Below are 26,916 nucleotides of genomic sequence, written 5' to 3' on the forward strand. Positions count from 1 at the left end.
AACATAAAAAGTGCAATATGCATTCAAACTACAGCAATGTACAGTACAAAAGTTACTGCATACTTAAATATAAAAAGAAAATGGTTACAAAACTGTGAAGTAACCTATTGTGATCGCTGTCACGTCAGTGTGACAAAAGCTTTAAAACTCATTGATGATATGAGCAATAAAGCTTAACAGCTATGAGCCTGACGACTCCACTGAGTCTCTTTCGTATCTCCCAAAAGGTGCAAAAAAGATGTGACAGCATTTAAATACATACATGATTGACATTATGATTCACATATTTTGTACAGCTTCAATGGTGTTTCCAATTTGTCGAGACAGCCAAACAACTTTGGTCTTTCACATTTTAAAAAGCACAAATGAGTTTAAAATGTTGGCAACCCTCATGAATGAATTTATGGTAAAGAAGGTTTGGATGTAAAATGTTTAGGGTTTTCTTTTTCAATTTTCATCAAAAATGTTCAGTTAATTTAAGCTTGAGAAAAACCCTCACATACATCATATGATTTGACTGCTATAAATACTCAGTTCCTGTCACACTAGGTGTTTGATTTCAAGCCATGCAGTGTGACTCCTCACTCTGCTCTCCCAAGTACACTGTACTTTGAAGGTAATAACATCAGTCTCATGTTATTCCGGAAGATAGCTTGCTGTGTACCAGTATTCACTCAATTAAAAAAAGCAGTGCAAAGGGACAACAAACTCAGAAATGTTTCTGTTCTGTTTGTTGAAAACAGTGAGCATGCCTCTGGCAAAACAAAGCCACTACCATCTCCCTCCACGTACATCCCTTCCACTCACTCGGAGACTCACACATAGCTAAGCATTAATGCACTAACATACACGTCTGCATTAAAATGTGTTCATTTTAATGACATCAACAAATGAACCGAATTAAACTCCAGCCCAGTGTTCATCTGAGTAAGAGCTTCTTGAATGCAACATGAGGTAACCATTAATTTTACAACCTTCGGGCATCTAAAACATAAACTGTGCGGTAAACAACTTTACATTTATTTAACACTGTACTTTCGGTAAAGTTCCACTGAGGGACTCAAGTTCATCAATGTAGGCTACTACTTTATACCAGTCAGGTAAAAATATTCTAAGTGCCAATGGATACCATGATTTGGTACATATCAGGTACCAACAGCTGTGAAGTTAAAGGTTTTAGAGCGTCCTGTACCATCTCATCCTGCAGTCTAACACAGCTCTGTGCCTCTGGTCTCATAGGTAAGGCACTTGTTTGTCCATGAATCAAACCAAGTTAGAGGTGAACTGATGGCTTTACACACTTGTCAGATACAGCAATATGACTTTCATCACTGTGAACAGCAGTTTGATAAACAATGTGGCAAAGGAGAGTGTACAATCTTTATAACAACAGTTGGCATTGTTTTTTTTTTGTTTTTGTTTTTTTTTTTGTTTCAATTTGTTTCCTCAGACTCAACTCTCTCCTGTTTCCAGAATCTATACAACCCCCTCGGGCCCCGCAGGGTGACAAATGGGGGGGTGGGTGGAGTGTATATAACCTCCACTTGATGTGTCAGCTTCTGGGCTCACCTGGTAGCGCTCTCTCTGGAGTGTGCAGGTCCTTGTAGGGCCGGGGCAGAGCAGAGGTGGTGGGGGAGTCCCACTCCAGGCCAGTGTCTGGCTCTGGGGACAGTGAGAGGAGCAGCAGTGTTCCTGCATCTGAGGAGCAGGCTGAACACAGGTCCTCAGAGGAGAAGTTGAGGCTGCCCAACTTGGCCAGCGAGTTGGACCGCTTCAGCCTTGAGGGTACGGTCAGGCCCGCCAGCCGCATGCGGGTCTCAATCTCCTGCGCCCTCTGGCGCACGAGGCCAGGTTTCCCTCTCACGCTGCGCAAACTGTCACTGCTGGAGCTGCGTGTCAGGGTGGAGCCATGAGGTGAGGAGGTGGGTGTGAGCAGCCCAGACCCCACCCCCAACAAGGCGTCATTGGTCAGTGGCATCACCAGTGGCTCTAACCGCACTTGGCATGGTGTCGAAGATTTAGTGAAGTCCCCAGTAAAGCTGGAGAACTCCTCTTCGTCCTCGCTGTGAAAAGGGCTCTTCTTGGACCTTTGGCATGCATGCAAAGGCTTCAGAGAGTGCAGGCTCTCCTGAGATGAACCTGAAAGTCTCTCTAGTCTCTCTGCACGCCGGCGGACCAGCCCAGATCTCCGCAGCTGTAAAAGTGTCTCCTGTTGTTGGCCAAGGTAGCAAGCCACTGCAGGCTTCTTTTCCTCCACGTCCATTCTCATCAGCTCAGGGAGAACCTCTGAGGCAGCTGCCGATTGCCTTTTGTCAAGCTCAGTCTTTACTGCCATTAAATCACCACTATCCTCAGGCTCCACTAAGTGCAGTGATTCTCCTGGCTGCTCCTCTCTGTCGAGTAGAGCTGTGGGCGGGGAGGCAGCGCAGTTGGCACAGTCACAGAGAGGACCACAGGGTTGCGGCAGTCCCACTGAAGATGGGAGACCTTCAGAAGAGGTATGGGACTGTGGGTATGAATCACTTGGGACTTCAGGAGGACTGGGGTTAAGGCAAAGATTTGAGGCCAGGATTGGAGAGTCTTCTTTCTGATTGGATTTTGATTCCCACCAAGACAGTGTGGAAGCATCAGCTGGAAGAAGGATGGAGGGAGGTTTTTCCTAAGAAAAGACAGGAAAAAATATAAATGCCTGAGGGAACATAGTTATTTCTGAAAACTGGATGCATGAAGTGAATAACAGCATTTTCACTGTAAAATGTAAATTAATCATATTAATCAAACTTACATTGTGGTTACATTGAGGGCCCAAATGGTTGTTGTTGTTGGAATTTTCATTCAGGGTTGCCAGGTCCATCCCATTACCCTCCGTATCCCCCTCTACTTCCACATCTTGCGCTTCCTCTCCTCCACCTCCTTCCCCACCCCCTCCGTCGTCTGGCTGCATTAGTACCTCCATCTCTGCCTCCTCCTTTTGCACCTCCTCCTCATCCTCCTCCTCCACTGTGCTGAACTCCAGCCTCAGACGCAACTCCTCCAGGGGCTCAGGGCCACGACTGCAGGTCTGGGCGGCAGTTCCCTCTGCTGTCGGCCCAAAGTGGGGGAGGGGCAGGCCTTCACGCCCATCAAAGGCCTCATCATCCAGCAGAGCGTCCCGCTCCACATCCTCGATTTCTATAAAGACTTTTTCCATGCCGAGAAGGGGTGGGCCGCGCACTGGCGTTGATGGTTCACTGTCCAGCGCTGAGTCAGACAGCCGACGGAAATAGTAGTTGTTGTAGGCGGGGTCGATCTCCAGTGCAACAGTCCTGCACGGGGAGGGACATGCTGCACCTTTATCAGACAGCGCCTCCTCACAGCACGGAGACATCCCAGGCTCAGGAGTCAGGTGACCTCCCTCCTCCCCTCCACAACACTGAGCCAACCCCTGCTGTCCCTCTGCCATCTCACAGTCTGCATCTGGATGCCATAGCTTGTTGTGTCGCTGTTTGCTGAAAATACAGAAATACAATGTGCAGATGGAGAGCAGAAGTCCGAAAAGAGGTCAACTGAGAAAAGACAACTAGTAAACAACAATGGACGCGCACACATCAAACGAGGGACTGTACCTGGCATCTAGGATGCCTTCATACTCCGCCAGCTGTCTCATGAAACCTGGGTTTGGTCGTGTGATGCTCCTCTTTTGCTTTACAAAGTTGTAAGCCTTCTCTAGCGACCAGCCGTACTCCTTCATGGCGTATGCAATGACAGTGGAAGCAGACCGACTGACACCCATCTTGCAATGAACTAGACACTTGGAGTGGTTCTTTCTGTGGGTCAGAATTATATATAAACACACACGCACGCACACACACACACACACACACACACACACACACACACACACACACACACACACACACACACACACACACACACACACAATATTGACTTGGTTCTGTCTTTTTTTGAATTTTAAATTTAATTCTGGACTTCATAAAAGCTAAAAAAAAAAAAAAGAAATATTTTAAATGCAAGTTACTGGATCAAAGACTCAGTTAAATGTGAAAATAATATTTGAACAAGTCATAAAAATCATAGTTCCCTTCATGACTTGGCAACATGTGTTTCTGTTTCAACATCATGTGTTTCATGAACCCTCCAATGTGATCATTGTTTTTTCTTTCAAAATCAGATTCCCCGATACTAAGTAAATGTGGGAAATTAGATCTTAACAATTTGATAATTCACAATCACAAGCAAGTCTCCTGTGATGATAAGATATCTTTGTAGTTAACTGATAAAATTCATGAGTACCGCGTTTTCTGTTACACCCAGGACTCACTTTGCTTTAACAATGAAGTTGTATGTGTCATTCCAGTGAGCCAGCAGGTCAGTGGCCTCCTCATCGTAGACACGTATGTTGTGATAACTGAATGTGCCTGGAAAGAAGTTGTCTATCTCCCTGGTAACGTTGAGGATAAAACCCACCCTGGGAAGGAAAGATAATGTTAACTCATCAACAACATTCTTTCTTACTCAAATCATAATAAAAAATATGTTTTGTGTGTGCTTATCTTAGCTCCGCCATAATATAAAATAAATCACCCTGTCTCTTGCAGCTCCTCCAAATTAGATGCATTCCATTCGGATCCCTAAAAACAAATGACAGAAAATACTGTTTAGACTGTGTAGTGTAGAGTGTATTTTCAAATCTTCGTCAGATTGTTCCTTTTCCAGAAACAATGATTTCACGGGGAGGATAACTCAAACATCAATCTTCCTTTGGGATGGAAAATGAAAAGGGAATCATTTTATCTCAGTTATTCACAGGAAACAATAGATGTAGCAGATGTTTTTGTGAATATAAGAGACAGTATCAGCTGTCCCACCAGGTAGACGTGGTCGAAGATGAGAGTTGCTTTGTCCATCTGGCCCAGGATGAGCAGCATCTCGTTGTCAATGAACTCTTTGTATTCCTTCAGGTTGCAGTTCATGTGTTGCTCCAACTCTGTACGGATCTGAGAAAAAAATTGTACAGCATAGTTAGAATTGTGTGTGCAGGGTTTTTGTGCTGCAGTAAGGTACTCTGTCACAGTCACTGGGAAAAGTTTACTTCAAATTCTTTCCCTAAACACTATACAAGTGTTCTGTAAAAGACTGGTACACTACAGTGCCAGAGTTTGGGTGGGTACTACTTTTTTAAATTCCTATTTCAAATAATCTTAACAGGCAATAGTATGTACATATAATAATCTTAAATATAAATAGTGTAAATCGGATTCCTGTAATTAGGAACATTTATAAAAACTTATCCATGAAACATCCACAAAGTAACTGCGATAAAATTCAACTCCAAGGTCAGTTTGAAAAAGATTAAGGGAACTGAGTTGTCTTCATCTTTAGAGAATTAAATGTAAATGCAGCCACTGAAAAATAAACCACAAGAAAGAAATGCAAAACAGTGGTTTATTTTTGTGTGTGCGTGCGTGTTACTGTATATTTACCTGTTTGGAGGTGACGTTCTCGAGGTCCTGGCACGTCATGATGCTTCTGAGTTTGGCTTTAATAAGGCACTCTGTCCTCTCTCTTTCTGAAGGCCTGCAAAGGTTTAAATCTCAGCACTCATTCAATAACAGCTGATCCTGAAATGTCAAGCTAGTTCAACAACAGGTATAGGAGTGATTAGTTTGAGTCATTACATAAGCAACCCAATTTAAGTCGCTTTGTGTTTACTAACTTGTCGACAAACATGGTGGGTGAGTCTGGCCGTGTGGTCTCCAAGTCCTTCATGGCATTCCACTCGTTTATGCAACTCTGGTCTGAAGCAATGCAGCTCTCATAGTAGCCCATCCAGGTGAGAGCCATGCCTCCAGGGAAGTAGTTATACCTGCGTGACACCTCACATGCCTTGTGCAGCACCTGCAGAGCTGACCTAGATTGTTGTTTGAAAAAATAAATGTTAAAGTTGTAGATGACTGATGCAAATCGGATTTTACGAGTTATATTGGTAAAAAACCAATCAAATTAATTTAGTATTTCGATCTAGCTTTATACAGTTCTGTGTATACGCATCTTCGTGCCAGAAGGTGGCAGAATGAATCAGCACTGCCTCAACCTGGCGCCTCACTGCAGCAGTGCGTGTCTATCAGGAGATTTATTGTGGCGTGTCATGACTGTACAGTGCTCTAGACAGCCACTGTGGCTCCAGGGGGTTGTTTATTACTCACCACATAGCCTGCACTGACACGGGTTTGAAGACATGAGTTCGACCTGCCGTGTTCACAGTAAAGCCCCTGAGGAGCAAACAAAACAGATGGTTAGTCCCTGAGTTGAAGCACAATGAAGCTACAGTACATGTGTATCAAGTTCATCCCAAGTGTCAGGTGTAGATGCAGTGTTGGGTAAAAAGCAGAGAAAAACAACTGGGTTAAATGCTACAGCTGTGTTCTCTTTCCTTACAGCAGGGGTCACACTGACAGAAAAAACTCACCCATCTCCATCCAGATGGATCTTCGTATCACTCCACAGAGGTAGAACCATGCCGATCGAACAGCTTTTGCTGGCAGAATAAAATTGAGGATGAAAATTACTGAAAAAATTGATGGCTTTTGTGCAAAGGTTGATAACATAAATGTGATTTTCCACATTAAAGACCTGTTTTACAATTACAATTACATTCCAGGATAACTCAATAGATATCTGTGAATCTAAACAATTAAAACTACAAACCCAGAGATGGAAAGAATAAGTTTTAAATGTCTGTTTTTTTTAGGTACGGTATAATGTCTAGAGCAGCCCTGCATGGAATGAATCATGTGTGACAGTAGTGCATATACAGCTTCTCCTTCTGAGGCATAGCTCCGGGGGTGAGTGTTGTTTGCATTCATAAATATATAATCTGTCTTTTCTTAACAGTTTTTCTATATAGTCTTGTTTACAAGTAACACAAGGTTAAAAAAAAAATCCATTCATAAATAGGAGCTCTCTTAGCCTTTAACAGTTATATACCAAATAGTGATCATAATCATCCCTACACATTGGGCCTATCATACCAGTCTTTGTTGGTAAAGTCGATTCCCAGTAGGATGTTCTCCTCTGTGTCCTGTCGCCCACTGGTGTATACCACCACCATGTACCGCACACGATCTGACCATGCACTCTCCAGCCGCACCGCCTGCGTAGGGCACAGGCAGTTTAAGTCAAAAAGTTTCCTGTTTTCCTGGCATACAAATGTTTACTTTTAAATATATTAAATATAAGATTGACAATTTCAGTATTTGTATCAGCCTTTAAAACTTAGAACTTGCGGGTTGAACCATAGTTATTTGAAATAAATCTAGTGAGGCAGACCTGTCTTAAAAGCATGTTTCCTTTACACAAATGCAAAACTTGTACATTGTACATAACAGCAAATGCTGTAGAGATGCAATAAATGGCTGATCAAGGGCACTGACAGTCCTGCTAAAATCTGTGTCAAAGTGTCACAGATGGATGTGCAAAGAAAACTGGGACACAAACTTGATGTAATAGGGTAACCAAGTCCTCGGGATGTGTGAGAGTACAAAGCCGGTAAAAATAAAATGAAAAAACTCACACCAACACATACACACACACCACGGAAACATTTCGTAATGCTCTCCTGAGTGTGCTCTCATTAGCCAATAATTACAGTGAGCACATAAGCATCTTAAGTACACAATAAAACGCATTCTGGAGTGCTTGCTATGCCGGGTTGTTAGTCAGTGGCCTTTATACGAGTATATGTGTGCGTGTGCATGTTTGTGTTTTGGATGTATGCACATACTTATGTTGTCTCTTACCAGTTTGATTCTGTCCTCTGAGCGAAGAATGTTTATCATCACCTGCAGGTGTTGAGGTAAGTCACCTGTTTAGGAAGATCATAAAGAAAACTGATCCATAATGAGCAGTGGCTGTTTGGTGTCAGTGGTTATAAATCTACCTTGTCATACATAGTGATACGTTTAGACTTGAAAGAGACGATACAAGGATGATAAAGTCTATTTTACTATAACAACACTGAATAAGAATATTAATGTGAAAATAATGCAATGAGTTATTTAATCAATGGCATTGTTATACTGCTCCCTAGTATTTAACCTAAAGCTAAAACTATAGCCTCCTTCTGGAAACAATAACATACAACCTGCTGAGTGATTTTTACCTGCTGATATATGTTATTAACTGATTGAAGAGAAATTAATTGACAATACATTTTCCAGTTTCACATGAGCAAATTTATCAGCCACAAAACCGCAATTCAACAACTTGTCTTTGTTCATTTTACATCCGTTGGTGCTCCTTTTGCCAAGACATGTCAGTGAAGCTGGATAGCTATGCAAAGTTGCAGCTGACTGAGAGTCACTACTGTATGTTGAAATATGGCACAATAGGCCAAACAGACAAATCATGACATCTCGACTGGTTTTAATGACGGCTAATGGCACGGAACAGAAAATGCTTGACTCTAATGTATCTCAGGATTTCCAGCCACATGTCTCTTCAGAAAAATCACAATGAGAAATGCTTCAAGTGGTACTTTCTCCACACCGTACTACTGATCACTATCTCATATCTGGGTCAGGTTGGGAAACTATAAACATTTTATGTCAAACTTACTTACAAAGGATGAAAACAAAATCAAGATAGACACTTATAAACAAATCCTTCTGAAGTTTCATAAACACAAACCACTACTTGTTCAAACATGTTAAACTAAGCTTACCTTACCGGTTAAAATGCTCCTTTAGCAAAATGACCAAACATTACACGATTGGTTCCTTGACAACCACATGGACAAGAATACTGAATATGGGTTGAACTTCATCGGGAACAGAATGTTTCTGGACATCTCATGTGCTGTTCCCAAAATATACACATACCAGAATATATACTAGAACGTCTTTCAAAATGTCAGAATGTATAACCTGATAATCATTGTTTTGACAAAAATTTGCAAAAATTTTAACTTTACATTTAAACTGGATTGAGAATGAGCCCCAGAGGTTTGGTTTACTAAAAATATCTTCATTGTGGAACAAAACATGGATAAACTGTTACGAGAAAAGCAAAATGTAAAAAAAATAATTATCCTTATTTTGCAACCCTTTGCCAAAATGGTCCTTTAAGATTAAATATAAGAAAATATTCAAAGTTGCAGCATCTGAATGGTCAAGTTGTTGCCACTCCACTGTCAATAAGGACGGCATGAACAGAGTTACAATCTATAGGCATTATTCCTTGCTGAATTTAAACAGATTTCCCAAAACATCCAGTGGTTACAATTGTCAGTTAAATAGCTGAAACTCAGCAGATGACGTTATTCTCTTCAATAAATGTTTGGAACTAATTTCAAGTGCTGTACATAAACCAATAAAATGCGATTAAAGAGGATAAGGTTGATAAACTATGTACCCTTTTTAAGGTCTCAAATTGCTTCGCCTTCTGAGTTATTGTTTGAACAATCTGGCCTGTTAAAGCCTATTTTGGCATGATTTGATGAATGCCATGAATGCTGTAAGTTTCTGTCCAAAGCTCCTAGAGGAAAAATCTGGCGAAAACCCTTTAAGCGTGTTTTTGATGGTTTTGATGGACACGTGGATCAAACTGTTAACTGAGAAAAGTCAATTGGGTTCATGGCCTTAGTTCACATGGCTCTGTAGCAGTCAAGTTGGCATCTGTTGCAAATAATAACAGCTGCAAGATTTGCGAGTCATACACAGAAAAATAAATATATCTACAGACAATAATGCATCATGTGTCCATGTTGATGAGAATAGTTCAAACAGTTCAGCTGGTAGCCTTAACTGACACCACTGGGTTTCAGCGTTGAACTAAGCTACGTCCTACAACAGTTTAGTCTGGATTCGTGAGTATTCACTGATTCTTCCACAGTGAAAGAGCTCACTTGGATGTAAAATAAAGACATTCAGAAAGTCAGTCCCTACATTTAAAAGGCATAGCTCTGGTCTGCACACATCGAAATGGCTTTACAGATTACAGTGTTTTTCTGTATTTTTTAAGCTTGGTAGTGTAATATTAATTTTTAACATTTGCTTTCTCAAGAAAAAACTAGCTGATATCTGTGAGAAGGAGTGCTCCTCTTAAAAGCACTGATGGCAGGGCACCAGTTCTTAGAGCAGGAATACTGTTATCAAGCACTTTACATAAGTAACCTCACCGTCTCATTTCTCCTAAAAGCCATAGTTACTGGGACATGACACAACTATTTCCCTGGCCAAATGTTTTTGAGAACAAAGCAGGACCAGTAGATATGTGGGTTACCTGACAAAGTGCCTGGCAAAGTGGACAATAGTTGCCAACCACAGCCATGACTTGCCAAATGACTTGGCAGCATGTTAATTGTTGGCTGGTGCTGAATTCCCATCATGCCAGTGGACTGTAAGGTTAGCCTTATTTCTTTCCAGCAATTAATTGTGTCTTTCAATTTTGACATTTTAAAAACAGAATTTGAGTAAAGACACTGGCCAGTATTCAGTCAATAAAATAAACAAGATACTACTTATCTGTTCATTTTTTCTACAATTCATCATATAATCAATAAAACAAGGTCACGGAGGGTTTGCTGAGAAGAGTCATTTACATTTACCTTATGTTCCCTTTATGCACTAGAGTAAGCGCAGTGATAAAAACAGAGAACACAAGGTAATACAAACAATAAGGGCCTCCTTTAATCGTCAACGGACGTTTTGCCCACAGTGCTACCATGCCTTGGATTTAATCACTAATCTGCCTAAGCTATACGTCTGGAACATGCTTAGCAACGAGGCAGCCTCCATCCTCCTCAACTCAGCTTCAAATATCTGCTGCAGTGTTAGCACATGAACTCATCACACAAACTCACTGCAAAACCTAGACGAGAAATCTGATGAGGTGACTGACGAAATTAAAACTATAGTTTGGGTAAATTAAGTGGATTACAGGGTGTGCTTTTTGGGTGTCTTGTGGTTCTCACCTGCATGTTTGTGGTGAGGATGTGCTTTCTGGCCCTGGTGACTGCTCCCCTGCTGCAGGAAAAGAGCAGCACCCTTCACCATGAAGAAGCTCTCACTCAGGCTGCAAAACAATTAGGAGAGAGGATTTACAAGTATTGAAACATAGACGGTATAGATCAGACACCACGCTGCAGAACAACAGCTCAGCACAATTGTTCCAGCTTGTTCATTGGACAGCGAATGAAATATTCAGTCTAACAGGACGGTTCAGTTCAGTAGACACAACCAATGAGATGAGCGTAAATCATGGTTGTCTGCTGCCGGTGAATTGCCTCAGCAGCTGAGTGGAAAAGCCCAGCTGCCATGTTACAAAGGCAGACCTCAGGTTTGCAGCAGCCATGAATCAAGCTTTGATCCTGAATGCTTATCTGTCTTTTCCCTGCTGCATGGGGTGCACTCTGACTTGACTTGTTGGGTCTCTGCTGGCTTGGTGTAATGCAACATAGACCTAAATAATTGACCTAACTGCATTTGTTTGTGACACTTAACTTTCACAGTGACCAAAAAGCAGAAATGATCAGCTCACACCTGCATGTAAAATTCCTGACTTTTTCAGGTTAGGCTTTGGAGCTGTCAACAGATGACATATTTTAGGAGTTGGAATAAAAAAAAAAAAAAAGGTGAGGTGTTTTCTCCAGGCTGAATTCAATCATTCCATTTCACTGAAACACAATGTGAGCACATTCATAAACCTACCTGGCAGCAGGGTGTCACAAATGTACCATGTAATCTGTGTGTGCAGTCCGCCAAATCAGGACATCATTAGGGAAGTACAGAACTGATGACTGACAGCAACAAACAAATCCATACAGATAACATAATAAATGTTAAAATAAATACAGAAATCAATGTATTAGTATAATATCAGTATTGCAGTTTTACTTCTTAAAAGAGCTATACTGGTATCAGTCTATCATTTTTTTACTAATGCCACCTAAAGATAGACATTTCAGAAAAAACCTTTACTGTTTTGCATTTCAGTTTGTACTGCGCAGTTCTGTAATACTAAACATCAGTATAGCTCGGTACTGGGAAATTGCTGATAATTGGTACATATGATAATTGATAATTGGTGCATATTTTACAAAAATTTTAAACTTTTTGTATGGATACACACCATCTCCAACATCTCCAAAAAACACACACACAATTGACCAAATGCCCTTGGTTTAAACAGGTACTAATTGAAGTCCTTCATCTGAATTACATTAAAGCCCGCCAGTTTCACCATCAGATTTTTATATCGAGCTCTGAAACAGCTTCCTCACTAAGCTCTCTCTGATCACACTTTCAAAACGCATATACAAAAGAGCAAGCCTGGGCCAAACAGATGATTTTGCGGGAACAATGGACTTCGTTTTGTGCACCTCACAATAAATTCCCGCCGCCCCCAACACCACAGAAACAAAGTTCCACAGTGACTAAGCACGGGGGTGGACACTTCTCAACAAGAGCTTTTGTATCACTTTGGCGGATTTTTGTTTCAGTCCGTTGTCTGTTTGAGATTTATGTGGCTATCAGGAGGGTCTACTGTCAGGGAATGATGGATAATATGAGGCAAAAGTGGCAATACCAAGAGCAAGAAGAGGGGTGGAGCCTCCTCACTGCTCAGTACTGTGTACAAATCCCTGCTGCTCACTTTTACTATGTCACCTACTAACCCAACTTAAAGTCCTGAGGTCTTAGCCTTTGATATCTGATAGCTTCCTGAAGGGAAAAAAAAAGTCGTTAAAGTCACACTTTGGTGAATTTCAAGGATGTGTGAAACTTGTCCATATGTGTAAATCAAGAGTTGTCCCACCCCATCACAGGCTGTACTCAGACATCGTAATTAAACAGCCTTAGCTCTACTGTCTCTTGCCCCGCGGCACCCTGCTATCAACTTCTCCACAAACACTAGGGCTAAAAACACATCTGGTATCAAAGCAAACAAAGAGTATGACAGAAAAGCTTGCCAGATAGCCTCAACGATTCCACATGATTACAACCTACAGTACCTATACCTCCTTTACAGACAGAAAGATAAAGAACGCCAACACATCAGGTCACAGAAATATCACTAATACAATGATCTGTGCACAACTCAATCTCAGCTGCCAGTGAATGATAACTTACTTTGATTAAGGTTTATTATCTCATATCACCTTGACAAGTTCAGTGATTGATTAGGTTTACTGGCCTGAAATGACATCATAGTATCTGTTGCAAGATGAACCAACCACCATTCAAAATCTTACACTGAACTAATAAATTAAAAGTCCCAATGATATAACAAGAAATTAAAGAACTGCTCAAAAACATAACCACTAAGCTTAGAGCAAGAAGTCCAAAAGTTAGTTAAGTGTCTGATCTCACATCTCATCAGCGAAGGACCTTGTTCCCACCAGTTCAAACCCAGTTTTTAAAGGATAAACTAGACTCACATGCGGTTTATCTCACTCTGGGTCAACACAGCGTTCTCCACAAAATAAGGTAGCATCTTCATCACGGCCTCCTGAATGGGTTCTAAGACCAGATGCATCCTGTTGACCAGCACGAGCTACCTCCTCTTCATCAGCCTCCAGAAACAGTGAGGAAGCAGTGTGCGAAAGAAGAACGACGATGGTGTCAGGTGTTGGCCCGCTGCTTTTGAGTGACGGACTGACTGACAGTCTGCACTCATCTGTGCTGCGCAGTGAAGAAGTGCCGTCTGCTCAGATTACACTCCCTCTGCTGCCTCCTCCTCCCTCATCTGAGCATCTGAGTGCAAGTTTGACTCCTGCCCGGAGGGACGTACTGCAGCCTCCACCCGCTGCCTCAGGCACACACAACCGGGCTTGTCTCCTCCCGTCCCTCAGTCTGTTTTGTCTGTGTCACACTCTTTTACAGTATACTGTAGGTCCACATCCATATGAAAGAAAACAGGAGTAAATTTCACTCTCATTCATGACAAGCACAAGCACACTTTCCTAAAGAGACAGAAGATCAATCACATGCTTTCTTTTGCTTTTCAACAAACTCTAGAGCAAAAAGCCAGAAGGTTACAGAGGACAACAAATCTAACAGAATTCAAGAGATGGATTTCCCCTTTATTCTGCATGAACTTTGTGATTTTTCTCATCCATCAGGTCTGACTCAGTACAAAGTGAACAACAGGTTTCATCATAGCAAGACAAAAACATGTCCACGTATCCAACAGAAACCATCTCTCCAAAACCCGCTGAGAGTGCTGCTTTCTCTCTGTCTTCCCGGGGAAAAGCAAAACCGCATGCACAATTGAAGGAAGAAAAAAAAAAAAAAAAGCAGGCAGTGGAATATTGGCACAAAACTACCTAAAGGGATGTCTCTATGTGCATGCCACCTTAGAAGTCAACAACCTCGAAGGTAGTGCCTCCAGGGAGTTTTACACATGGACCAAGCATGGGTGGAAAGGGCAGTGAGAACTGGCAATCTCCCAAAACTCCCAAAGCTCATTATACCCAGGTTTATAAGGGAGGGATTAACTTCTCTCTCTCTCCTTCAAGTGGCCAGCACTGGCTGTCACTCAATAACATGGACCATAAACAAACCACATTATGTTAGATTATTAAAGGGCACAATTGCATGTTAAGGACAAAATATCCTTCATGTCTATTGTATCTGGAGCACCAGTGACTTCTTTTTGTAGATGCAGAGAAGGAAAGTGAAATACAGAAATAATGAAAAGCAACTAAGGAGTATAATCATGAAATTCCAGTCTAAAAGAACTGTTGAAATTTAGCCTGCAGATTAGTATGTTTGGGGGCTGAAAACTGATATAGGCTATAACTTTCTTTCTCACTCTCCCTCTCTTACTAAGCACTGAAACCGCCCACAAGGACACAAAGAAATGGCACGATGCTGTTAATCTGGGAGGATTTACAGACAGACATTAACAATAGCTCTGCGACACAGATATCGAGATAGCCCTCCTATTCTTTCCCACAATAGGACAACGTGTGTAACACCTGGTCACTAGCAGATACTGTACTCTACTAGCTGACGTATTTTCAGTCTGCTCCAGGTGGAAACTTGGACAGTTCAGGGTGTCAGGTGCATGTTAAAGTGTAGGGAGCAGGCTGGATACAGGAGCTTCCTCTGCATAATGTGAGGTCAAGATTTAGAGGCAGCAGGCGGGAATGATGGCACGTCACCGAGTTAAGGTATAGTTTCCTGTTGCAACAGTAGCCAGATGGACCTGGATCGGGCCAAACATGACCAGATGTCCTCTAAGCCGCTGCTCTGAGTCTCACATACCAGGTGTACTGGTATGTGAGAGAGGTGCACTGGATTACACCAAAGACTCACTACAAAGAGGCTACACAGAGGCAGTAACCAGGCTGGTTTATTCATGGTGCCAGAGTGTTTCACACACTTCGAAACAATGAGGGGGGGAAAAAAAAGCCTCCTCTTGGGGCTGCCAGTTGCATAATGCCGGCATTTTCTCACTCACGCCACTGAAAGGGAGTAGAGACAGAGAAGGAGGGGAAGTACAGGGAGGAAGAAACCTTCTCAGGTGTCAGTGGAGGATTGAGGGCCTGAGCAGGAAAGAAATGACATCATCACGTTACCCACAATAAATAAAGACCTAGAGCTGATGCTTCTGTTGCAGTTTGTCTACGTATGTTTCTCCTATCCACACAAATTCTAAATTCAAATCCAGAGGGAGCATTTTGACATATTATGGCATTTAAATCACTAACAGTCTTGAAAAGTGCGTTTAAATGAATTTGACATTATAAGTAATACTGTCCCGGTATGTTTTTCTTCTGTTTGTGGAGCTCATAATCTGCTGAATCCCTCTTCCTGAATCCAAACACTGCTGAATTTTTGTGCAAACAAATACACACATATATTTGCCTACTCCTGCTTCTTGCCCAACTCAGCTGTGTACAAGTTGGTTAGATGAAATCACTCCTTAGTTCAGAGCCACCGACACTTACACAATGTTTATGTTGGCCTCTATCAACCCCCTGGGCTTGTCATCGTTATCAAGGTCCGCCTGGAACATTAAGCGCAAATACTCCCACTTAGCAGCCTCATAGCTGTCTGTCAACAGGTTAAACTAATTATCAAGTGTACTAGATCAGTATACCCTGATCTAAAGAGAAATCCATCTGTCAAATAAAAGACAACCTAATGTGCCAAAATATTATAAAACATAATTTTTTTGGCAATTTAATTGCATTATGGAACTTAACCGCCCCTCAGAAAATGGAAGCTATCTAGAGGCAAAACAGGACTCGCATTTTGAATAGATCCTTCTCACACACACACACACACACATTGCTCAGGGACATTGCATAGGCTGTTGCAAAGGTGCAAAGAAACTGAACTAAATGAGACACTCCCTTATCTTATCTTATCTTATCCTCAGGTTCACAGTTAATAAATTCTTCAAAAATCAAATCTCACAACAGCAAATCAAAAATTCATTTCAAGAATGCAAATAGACATTAAAACAGAGGATTCTACCAATATACAATTGACAGAAAAACACATGTAGATCATAAAGCAGCAGCACTTGTGGGTGTTTTTTCCATACTAAAGTTGTTACACACTCATTGCATTTTGGTGAATTAATTTAAGTCTGTACATTTACATTATAGGTGGTTACTAGATGATAATCTTTTAGTCTGCAGAAAACTAAAAAGACGTGTAGCTCAGTTAACAAGTTCTCTATATCTGAGAGACATATTTACATCATATGAAGCTCAAACTGCCCAAAACGTACCTTTATATTGCTGTTAATACACAAAGTTACTTGATAAAAGTACAAAGTCAAATTGTCAGTTCTTTCTATTTCAAAATAGCTCTCTTTACCGTAAAATTGCCTTGGGGACTGTACTGCTACAGCTGTTGACAGAAAACTGACTTCATACCAGGGCTTCCGCTATTTACAGAATCAAATGCACAGAACACAACTAAGTGGAGCCTTGAAATCATTGAATGCATCCTTGAAATGTATTCTTGGTCTTGTAACATTATCAGGAACACAAAAAAGCACACAACAAGTTTAGACTGAGAAAAGCGTTGATTGCTATATCAAAGCTTGTCATGCACTGACTGGATATTTATGGTAGTTCTCGCCACGTACTTGACCGAAGCTGGGCAGAAGAATAATAAAATATTGTGACTTCTTTGATTTATCCTTGTAAATTTAAAAATTAACACTCTTTGTCTATGCTCATCCACAAGTGAAACAATGGCTGTCTTGCACGGTGAAATAGATTCATTATGTGAACACTCTGGTGCTGCTTCATTATTTCTCTGTCTTTTCTACCCACTGCCATCAAAGTCTAAGTACACAGAATAGTGTGACATTTCATCTTTTGTTGGGAGACAAAGTATTTCATTTATTCATATGAATGGAGGAAAAGAGGAAACCAAGAAATCGTTCGCTTTTTAAGTTATAACCAGCAACTATTTGAGGTAAATGACTGAAAGAATCAAGTACCAAAATCAGCTTTCTCTCAATCCATGCAATCTTTGGAAAAGCTAAATAAAAAAGCTGGGGAAAAGCCAAGTGAATCAACTGATGATGCACAGTTCAAGAGCAAGTTCATCAATGCAAGTGCTGGCAAAAAAATACAGACACACCTGTCAATATATAATTTAAGAGATTACTGGGAATAAGAAGTACAGTCAGTTATTAGTGCTGATGATTCTGCTAACCAGACTGACAGTTTTATTATACTGACGCCCAGTCGTTCTCATTTGTTGATGCCAGCTAGTCTTCACCCACTCCAGATTTCACTAAATGACCTAAAGACAGATGCAACCATTCAGTCAACAACTCCTGTGTATAAAATTTGACCTACTTTGCCATGTACCATGCAACAGGTGGGCTACACGTAAAATAAACTTACCTCTGATTTATTCGCCGTTCATCTTCACTCCCAAAATCCTGCAATACAGATAGGAAAAATTTAATGCCAAATCGCATCCATTTTGTTATCTTTATTAACACTCTCACTCTCACCCTGACACATAGACAGAAGCTTCAGGCTTCTCTGTAGTTTACCAAACAAAAACTCTATTAAATGAAATTAACAAGGTAAACCACAACAGAGATACTCTATATACTGTGTGTAAATGTTCAATAGTATCTAAATTTAGTAATTCCTTTAAAGCACAAGTCCAAAAACAAAGATGCTAAACCTTATTGGTGGAATACTTCAGCTCATTTAATAGCAGCCACACCAGCGAGAGAAGCTTGCAAGTTGTGGGCACAGACCTGACTTGAATGTTCATCAGCATAAGAAGCAAGCATATAAATAAACACATTTGACTCCATAGATGATAACATGGTCTCCAACCAATTACATGGCAAGAAAGTCAAAGCGAAGGTGTATTTGGGAGCTGGTGGCGAGGCTGTGTGAAAATTTTGACAAGTTCAACTGAACAGCCACCACACACCGCAGCAATTAAAGCCAACAGCATTGCTTCAGTTTCGTCACAAATCCTGTTATATTGCCTGCAGAAAACAAACCAAATTCAGCATCGTTTGGGGTTTAAAAAAGCAAAATATACAAATAGTCGGATGGAAAATTGAGGAGAATGTCAGTAGGTGCACTGTGTATGGCGGTTATGCACCAAAATACAAAAGTGATATCAGTCTTGCTTGATTTTTTATGCAGACCCCAATCCATTAATCATGATTAGGTTTTTCTAAAACTCACAAAGTCCTCTTTGACCCATATTTAGAAAATCTAAATCTTTGTTAAACTCTAAAGTGATGGATTGTTTTGCATGATAAATTAAAAACATTGAATACTTAAAACCTCAAATTAGATAGTTGTGTGTTGTTGTTAAATGTTATTATTAATGAGCAGACTCAATCATTTAGGAACAAATCCCAATCAAAAAATCCTGCATGTTCACTAAAGAGGCTAAAGTTTTGGGAAAAAATGAAAGGCAAGTAAGCTGGCAATTACCTCTGACCATTGAAACAAGTGACAGAAAAGTTTAAGGGCTCTAAGACATGTTTTCCCACAGTCAAAAAAATTGTACAACCACCACTGTTCGGCTGAAAAACAAACAAACAGAAAAACGAAGAGTACCATTTCTAGGAAGGACAGAAGAAAATTATTCTGCAAGTGGAGCGTCCAACAATGCACAACTAGGTAACTTCAGTTTGTGTATTAGGTGAGATAATCTCACACATTAACTGCCTCGTGCAAGCATCTCATAAATCCTTGTTTACCCCCCAGTAGTATTCCTCTACCCCACCCACCCCTCACGAGTAGATGACATCATAGCTGCAGCAGCTTCCTGCCAGCTTTATCTGTCACACCTCACCATGATGCTGCTGGACCACACCACCCACTCCAGAAGGACACTGAGGTAGAGGGACAAAACCCGGTCTAACCATAAAAACCAATTCTTTAGACAGAGCCCCGACTTTGTTTTAACTGAACACAGCTGTAGCTCAAACAAATAAGGTTGTAAATAAAAGATGCCATAGATGTAAATCCTGGTGTCTCTGATGTGGTCATACAGAGCAGAGCAAGGTGAGCTTTTCTGTTGCTATCTGGTCGTTAGCGCCCCCATCTGGCAACTGATGGCTGTGCTTGAAAATAGCAAGGGAGGGAAGTTATCTTTGAATGATTACAGTTCTGTGGCAAAGACAATTACATTTTCTTGCTGTGCGTGCCCAGAAAACAAGAAAGCTCATAGTGTGATTCACTGCTGCTATAGAGAAGTATAAGCGAGCCTTAAAGTTTAGTCTTTTCCCCCGCTATGGCTGTTTGCCAGTCTGGATATATCACATTTTCCTCCTTTACTTACTGGAAGGACCAACAAGACAACACAATGGAAACCGACCCAGAAAATATCCTGTGTAGTTCACTGTTTCTAATTTGTTGTCTGCTGAAGAGAATGCAGCTCAAAGCACCAGAATAAAACATAAAAATCTCAGATGCAGCCTTAGTAAGTTAGTGTGAATTTAGCACTACTTCTGTTGTGAGAGCCCAGCTATTGTCGCGACGATGGTGTGGCAAACAGACTTTGATAGAGTTAATGTTAAGAGAATTTAAAATTTTCAATGTCAGCCAGCCACATCATAAACAGCTAACGTTAGCTACAGCTTATATCATTCATATGGCACTTGTCAGAATAAGCTAGCGCTTTAAAATTCACGCCCGATAAGTGCAATGGGGGTGAGGGTTTTTATAATGTAAGTTTATTTTAAAAAAATTGAAATCTGACAGATGTATTGGCATATGCGTTGGCCAGATATATCTGTGTCAGAAACGAAGACGTTTGCTAGCTACCGTTAGCTAACTACCTAGCATAACACGTTAACTAACGGTGCTAATATAGCTTCAATCAGCGGGCCTTTCTCCGGCAACATCTCCCTGATTCCCTGCCAGTCCCGCAACACCTCCCCGCACCGGAGCATCGTTTTAGTTCCCCCGTGACCAAACTGACCTCCCCCGCTGTCGTGGTTGCTGTGCTGGCCGTGGAAGCGGCACTCGGGGTCGGGGACCGCTGCAGAGTAACCAACGCCATGGCTGGAAGCTGAGGATGATGCACCGGCCGGCCGCTTTGGCCTGGTGAGCTGCTGTTAGCTGCTGTGCTAACGATACATACAGCTGACGGATGGAGCGAGGGAGAGGAGCCTTGGTATCCTGCAGGAGGGCTCTCTGTGCAGGAAGTGCAGCCTTCAAGGCCCCGTCCAGTGCGATGGCCCTTGTAATTATATATTAATAAAATAATGATTAATAAACCAGAGCAATATAAGGCAATGCTAGTTCCTTTGTATACCAGGCAATTCAAAGTGCTTTGTATTGGACTTAAAAGGCTATTAAGACAAAATATAAAGAAACACAAGACAATATAAAAAGACACATCTAAGCAGGATTTAACAAAATAAAATAATTTAGAGGAATTGAATATAGAAGAGAAATAAGCTACAATGGAATAAAACAGAGTAAAAGGAAAAGATTTAAATGCAGTTACAGTACAATGCAAGATATGAATAAATAACCCCAAATTTGGCGGCAGTGGCAATAAAGCTAAAGCGTGGCTGTTGCTTGATGTGTGTCCCAGGAATATCTACATACATACATATATATATATATATATATATATATATATATATATATATATATATATGTGTGTGTGTGTGTGTGTGTGTGTGTGTGTGTGTGTGTGTGTGTGTGTGTATGATTGAAAATGTCAAAAATACAATCATTCTTAGCCTTTGTAAAGAAAAAAAAAAAGTAGGCATATCTGTCATCACATGAGAACTTGCAAAAAACTGGGCTGTAGGCATAATGTGTAAAGTTCAGTTGAGGCACTGATACAGCTTCCGTTGATAGTTAACTTTATAGCGCTTTCACAATCAAATCCTACGTCCCGGGGTGACTGCTGTCTCCGCCCCTCCAGAGTGGTTTTGACTTGTGACAGACTTCAACAGCACCTGCAGTGGCGGCCGAATACTAGTCCGGAGGTAAAGCCGATCTCGGTCGAAAAAAACAAAACACATCCAGTTTTGGGGTGGATCATTTGTTCTATGTGTGCGTCTGATATGCCTCATCGTGCAGCAGTTACGTAAGTCTTAAGTTTTCCGGGCCAACGATTTGCTGTGGAGCGCTGCCTCGCTAAACCAAGATACATTCTTATTCGACGTGTTGCTCGCTGTGTTACATAATATACTACTCTCCTGTTAGGAGCTCTCCAGATTGCAAAGGTAATTCGGAGTTGTAGTGCAGGATTCAGCCAACCCTGCTATCTATCCGAGATAGTGATGCAGCAGGTTTGCACAGTGGGTGAACTTTATTTTGACAGAGGACACCAACACGTTAAAACATCTGTTTTTTTCTTTTTCTGTTCTTTTTTCCCCTACTCAATAGCTCTGTAATAATAATAAATAATAATAAATGATACATTGTTTAATGAGAAAGAACGAAAATATTTATCTACACATATCCATTCTGGTGCATCAAAATAAGCAGAAGCACAACAGTGACCCAGGTTGTGGTGTCCTCAAAAAACATTTGTGGGCCAGTTTACATTTACGATGCCTTCATGGGTGAGTAAGTGTCAGGCCTAAATGTGCTGTGTCTCGTGATAATTCAGACATGCGGGTGGCAGTGATTGGAGCTGGAGTCATTGGTCTGTCAACAGCTCAGAGCATCTACGAGGAGTATCACTCTATTGTCAATCCGCTGTCCATCGAGGTGTATGCAGACCATTTCACTCCGCTGACCACTAGTGATGGAGCTGCTGGCTTCTGGCAGCCCTACCTGTATGATAAGGGAAACGTCCAGGAGACGTAAGTGCCTTCTCTTTAGCTGTCTTTTGATTCTCTTCTTCACAAAAAGTAACCCTCCCTTAACTGCCATATTTGTCTTCACCTTTAGAAAATGGAATAAAGAGACTTTTGACTACTTGCTGAGCCACCTCAGTTCACCAGAGTCCATAAAAATGGGTATTTTCCTTCAGTCTGGCTACAACCTCTGCACTGAACCAGTCCCAGTGAGTAGTAGAGATCTGACCTAGGATCTGACCTATTTTAGGATCCCTTTTTTACATCTAACAACAAAGTTAACAATGTAACCTCAAAGAAGTCATTCATAAACTTATCACATACCAGCGCAATATCTACCATAGACACAGTCCAATAGTATTCAGCCGCACTGTAAAAAGAGCTTTGTTCGGCTGCACAAAGAATGGTGGCTTGCAATGGTTGGAAAACATCAACAGAGAGGCCTCACTAAGGGCCTGGTTTACACTCAGACTCAGGGGTTATTTGGGATTCTGTATCCTGTGTGGTCTCATGGCAAGTGACTTGTTTTGATTGCAGGATCCCTCATTTAAAGATATTGTCCTGGGCTTCAGACAGCTCACAGAACGCGAGCTGCAGATGTTTCCTGGATACAGGTAGGTTCTCGCTGAAACTGCAACATAAAGCTGAGCCACAAATAGTTAGTTAGTTAGTTAGTTAGTTAGTTAGTTAGTTAGTTAGTTAGTTAGTTAGTTAGTTAGTTAGCTAGCTATTTCTGTGTCCTGCCAAACATTTGACCTTACCACATGGGATAATAAGACACTTCTGTAAACATCAAAAATACAGCCAGACATTTTCCAGTAACACACATACAAAGCCAAAACATAAATCCAAATATAACATATACATCAACAAAACTTCTGGAAATAAATGCTAAGAAAGAAAGAAAGAAAAACTGCTTACACTAATTGTTATTCTGATAAAGGGTTCATCTCCAAGTAACTGGCTAAATTAAATGTATTTATGGAAATATCCAACTAATTTCTTGAACATGAGCATTGTTTATAAAATTAGTTTCTATTTTTATTTTATATTGTGTGACTCCCAATAAAAGATACGAATATTTATGACTGGATGGATAATTTTGTGTTACCAGCTCTCAGACTCTAACATATTTGCCTCTTCTAATATGTCCAGTTATGGGTGGTTCAACACTGCTCTCATGGTGGAAGGTAAAACATACTTGCCTTGGCTGATGGACTGGTGAGTGATTAACTTATTTTTTGAGTGACTTCCCATGTTGTATCAGCATTTTTTTAACCAGTCCTGAGTTGAGCTCAGTTCATCTTGGTTTGGCACCTGTTTGCAACGTTTATTACCCAATACAAAATTGAAAGGAAGCACCTGATTGCTTCTCATATGAATTCTGTATTAATTTCACTGGCTAGTAAATTCCTAATTTCCCCTCAGATATCACTAAATCTTTATCTCATCTTACATGTTCAACACATGCTCTTGGTTTAGCTAGTCTGTCTAAAATCCCATTCACTATATACTGTGTTTAGCATTTTGTAGTGTTGTCTGATATAAACTGTATATACCCTATAGCGGACTAAAATTATCCCACAGTGCAAAGTGCAAAATCAGTGGTCACTAACTGAGAGCTAACTACCACCATGCGTTGTACAGGCAAGGGAAAAAGGCAGATTTAGACAGTCTAGTCTGTTGTTTATGTAACGTTTCCATCTGACACGCTATGTACTCCTTATAGAATTTCCTACAGTGTTTAGTGACTAAGAGAAGAATTCTTGACACAGTCTTGGGCCCAGACTATACATCTACCTACCAGATAGCCTATTATGGTTAGGAGAACTGGTTCTTAACTCAAATAGCTGATCTTGCGGGAGAGGTTTTCCAGTCTTCCTAATAGACATCTGAGTTTGTGTTATTTCCAGGTTGCATAAAAGGGGGGTGAAATTTTACCACAGGAAAATAGAGTCCTTCAAGGAGGTTAGTGAAGGCTTTTCAGTATTATGGTTGCATACATGCTTTTATGCAATTTTAGAAGTGCTCTTTATACCCAGTCTATAATATTATAAAACTCACTACAGAATGGTCACAAGACTCACAAAATATTATCTCTCATCATATTTTTTCATCTTTTATCGTGCATGCCTGTTTTTAGCTGGCAAAAACTGGGGCAGACGTGATCATAAACTGTACTGGAATAAGATCAGGAGAGCTCCAGCCAGACCCGGACCTGAAACCAGGCCGCGGTCAGATAGTGAAGGTGAGAGTGAATAGGTTCAAGTGTCTGTTTATAGTTTTATATGACCAACTATAAAGACACAGTGGAACTGTGTTTCAGGTGGATGCGCCATGGTTGAAGCATTGGATTATTACCCACAACTTCACGACAGGAGTCTACAACTCACCATACATCATTCCAGGGTAGTGCTAGTCACACAACACACTTGTAAACACTTAACTGCAGCACACAGACATGTCTTCAGTAGTGTCTAAAGTGTTGGCTGGTAGTGCTGGGCCGCTTCTGGATGTGCAACGTCTTACACATAATGCATGTTGCTGTGCAGTTTTAGGTTATTTCACCAGTTCTACACATTACCCCGTGTGAAGTTTGGCTCAATTATGTTTTTTTATATCACATTCATTCCAGTAGTAGTAGCAGTGGTTACACTTGGTTGTCCAGTCACCATGGCCATGCTTGCTGTCCCAGCTCTTCTTTGTTGGTGGCTGATTCTGGATTGTAGTTTAGTGTAACTGAAAAGAGCATCTGTGTCTGCAGGAGTCATCTTGTGACAGTTGGCGGGATTTTCCAGTTAGGAAACTGGAGTGAACAGAACAACTCCAACGACCATAAGAAAATCTGGGAAGACGCCTGCCAGCTCGAGCCCAGTCTCAAGGTAAGGTGATATCAAATTATTGTTTGTCAAAAAGGCCCTAAAAAGACTTTCCGTCTCAAGAGTGATTAATTATTTACAGTGAGTCTTCTGTAGTTCTAAATATTTAACATTTTTCAGTTTATATTTTTAGAAAACTGATTCTGTAAAATGTGTTACTAATAAGGAACAAATTGGCTCTGACAGAAAAAACTTTTGTTTTAAGCCAATTACATAAAATATTGTAACGTGCAATACTATAATAATTTAGTACAACATTTTTCTTAATATTTCAACACATTTTCAAGGTTCAAAGGTGGGACAGCTTATGTCTTGTTATTGTCTAACCTCAGCATGCCAGGGTAGTGGAGGACTGGGCTGGCCTAAGACCTGTTCGCAGTAAAGTCAGGCTGGAGAAGGAGACCACACAGTCTGGTGGATTTACAGTAGAGGTAAACCAGAACTGTTGATCAGGACTCTAAATGCAAATATGATTATATGAACTTCTAAAATATTGTGGCTCTCATCCAGGTGATACACAACTATGGCCATGGAGGTTTCGGACTCACCATTCACCGTGGCTGTGCCAAGGAGGCAGCGAGGCTCTTCGGTGAGATTATAGGACCGAAGACTGGCCAAGGTTCAAAAGCTCGCTTGTAAATTTGTGTCATGGAGTAATGTTTGGTGCACTCTTTTTTTTTTTTAAATTTCAACCTCAGTGCCTTGTACCCAGAGGTGAACAAACTACTCTTGTCTATACCGACACTGAAAGCAAACAGATACTCAGTATCATGTATCTTTGGGGTAATTACATTACTTTAAAACAATGTAATGTACATGTAACATGAAAGAGGCGACACTAATAAGTCCAGTATTGATTAAGAGATGGTTAATTCACAGGTAATAAAATGGTTCTTAAATCCATAGCAGGTTTGGGTCATTTAAAAAAGTATATAATGTGTACATATCTTTGAAAATGTCCCCAATAAATCTAGAAAAAGTAGTTGAACCTACTGATGATTATAAGGGATAAAATCACCATTTTAAACTTTTAAAATAATAAATAACAACATGAATCCACTGCTCTTCTTGAAAGATTATTTACTATAGTATCATACACATTTACATCCAGTGCATTGCCAAGAATCTGTGCAAACAGACACTTAATGCAGCACTATATCTCAAACACGGGCAGGTAAGACTCAGCTTGGTGGACCTGTGCTAGTTAATCTTTTATTTTATTTATTTATTTTTTTAAATAAACTTTGTTCAGTGTGTTACTTGTAGAAATAGACTGGGCAAAGTCTGTCTCCACATCACCTTTGTTACAAACAAAAAGCAAAGACAACAACTAAACCTGGTATTGATACCTTATTTACAGAAAGACAGAAAGTAACATCCTGCTCAATGGTTGTATGTGCACGTGTAGGTCTACGCGTGCACAGTCTCAACGTCTGGTGAAGTAGAGCTAGAGATGTAGCATGGTTTATAGATTATAACACCTTATACTCAGGTTAATGTCTTTTTTTTTAAAATCACGTAATTTTCATAACTAGGGCGGAGTCAGGTTCGGGTGATGAAAATATTCAGATTTAAATTCCCTAATACTTCAGTGTTAACTTACATAATGTCCTCAAATGCAGTCCAGGATCTGTGTGCTGGATGTATATGTACATGTAAACTGTGTGATATAACTGATGTTATTACGCTCTGATGAAGACTTCGGCAGATTTGTCTGCTTGTTGTAAATAAACGGACACACATAATGATCAAG

The 26,916-nt window shown here is 40.7% G+C and overlaps 2 protein-coding genes across 4 annotated transcripts; one reads left to right on the top strand and one right to left on the bottom strand.

Moving 5' to 3' along the window:
- On the bottom strand, window positions 1-20,592 carry ssh1a (slingshot protein phosphatase 1a). Its single transcript, XM_040155826.1, has 15 exons — window positions 20,442-20,592; window positions 17,879-17,916; window positions 10,973-11,073; window positions 7,800-7,864; window positions 7,032-7,153; window positions 6,470-6,538; window positions 6,207-6,272; window positions 5,717-5,911; window positions 5,484-5,577; window positions 4,869-4,997; window positions 4,585-4,631; window positions 4,322-4,468; window positions 3,606-3,806; window positions 2,786-3,488; window positions 1-2,659 (listed from the first exon to the last, which is right to left on the bottom strand). The coding sequence occupies exons 1-15, from the start codon at window positions 20,520-20,522 to the stop codon at window positions 1,553-1,555; spliced, it is 3,165 nt and encodes a 1,054-aa protein (XP_040011760.1). The 5' UTR covers window positions 20,523-20,592; the 3' UTR covers window positions 1-1,552.
- Window positions 20,593-21,393: 801 nt separating this feature from the next.
- LOC120804819 (D-amino-acid oxidase-like) lies at window positions 21,394-26,895 on the top strand. Of its 3 annotated transcripts, none has more exons than XM_040154466.1 (11): window positions 21,394-21,465; window positions 22,095-22,290; window positions 22,379-22,493; window positions 22,822-22,898; window positions 23,440-23,505; window positions 24,198-24,252; window positions 24,428-24,532; window positions 24,611-24,693; window positions 25,049-25,166; window positions 25,496-25,594; window positions 25,674-26,895. In XM_040154466.1, exons 2-11 carry the CDS (start codon window positions 22,097-22,099, stop codon window positions 25,800-25,802), a joined length of 1,041 nt encoding a protein of 346 aa, XP_040010400.1. In that variant the 5' UTR covers window positions 21,394-21,465; window positions 22,095-22,096; the 3' UTR covers window positions 25,803-26,895. The 3 variants fall into 3 exon arrangements, with proteins under 3 accessions (XP_040010400.1, XP_040010402.1, XP_040010401.1); XM_040154467.1 differs by lacking the exon at window positions 21,394-21,465 and adding an exon at window positions 21,472-21,566; XM_040154468.1 differs by lacking the exon at window positions 25,674-26,895 and having other exon boundaries at window positions 25,451-25,527.
- The last annotated feature ends 21 nt before the right edge of the window (window positions 26,896-26,916 follow it).

This window comes from Xiphias gladius, chromosome 19 (genome assembly GCF_016859285.1).
Source record: "Xiphias gladius isolate SHS-SW01 ecotype Sanya breed wild chromosome 19, ASM1685928v1, whole genome shotgun sequence".
Lineage (NCBI taxonomy): Eukaryota > Metazoa > Chordata > Actinopteri > Istiophoriformes > Xiphiidae > Xiphias > Xiphias gladius.

Coding starts and splice junctions, on each gene's coding strand:
- ssh1a (XM_040155826.1), bottom strand. CDS start 20,522: ATGGCGTTGGTTACTCTGCAGCGGTCCCCGACCCCGAGTGCCGCTTCC. Junction 17,917..20,441: donor CAACCACGACAGCGGGGGAG/GTCAGTTTGGTC, acceptor TCTGTATTGCAG/GATTTTGGGAGTGAAGATGA. Junction 4,469..4,584: donor GAGGAGCTGCAAGAGACAGG/GTGATTTATTTT, acceptor TTTCCTTCCCAG/GGTGGGTTTTATCCTCAACG.
- LOC120804819 (XM_040154466.1), top strand. CDS start 22,097: ATGCGGGTGGCAGTGATTGGAGCTGGAGTCATTGGTCTGTCAACAGCT. Junction 22,899..23,439: donor CAGATGTTTCCTGGATACAG/GTAGGTTCTCGC, acceptor TAATATGTCCAG/TTATGGGTGGTTCAACACTG. Junction 24,533..24,610: donor GCCGCGGTCAGATAGTGAAG/GTGAGAGTGAAT, acceptor ACTGTGTTTCAG/GTGGATGCGCCATGGTTGAA.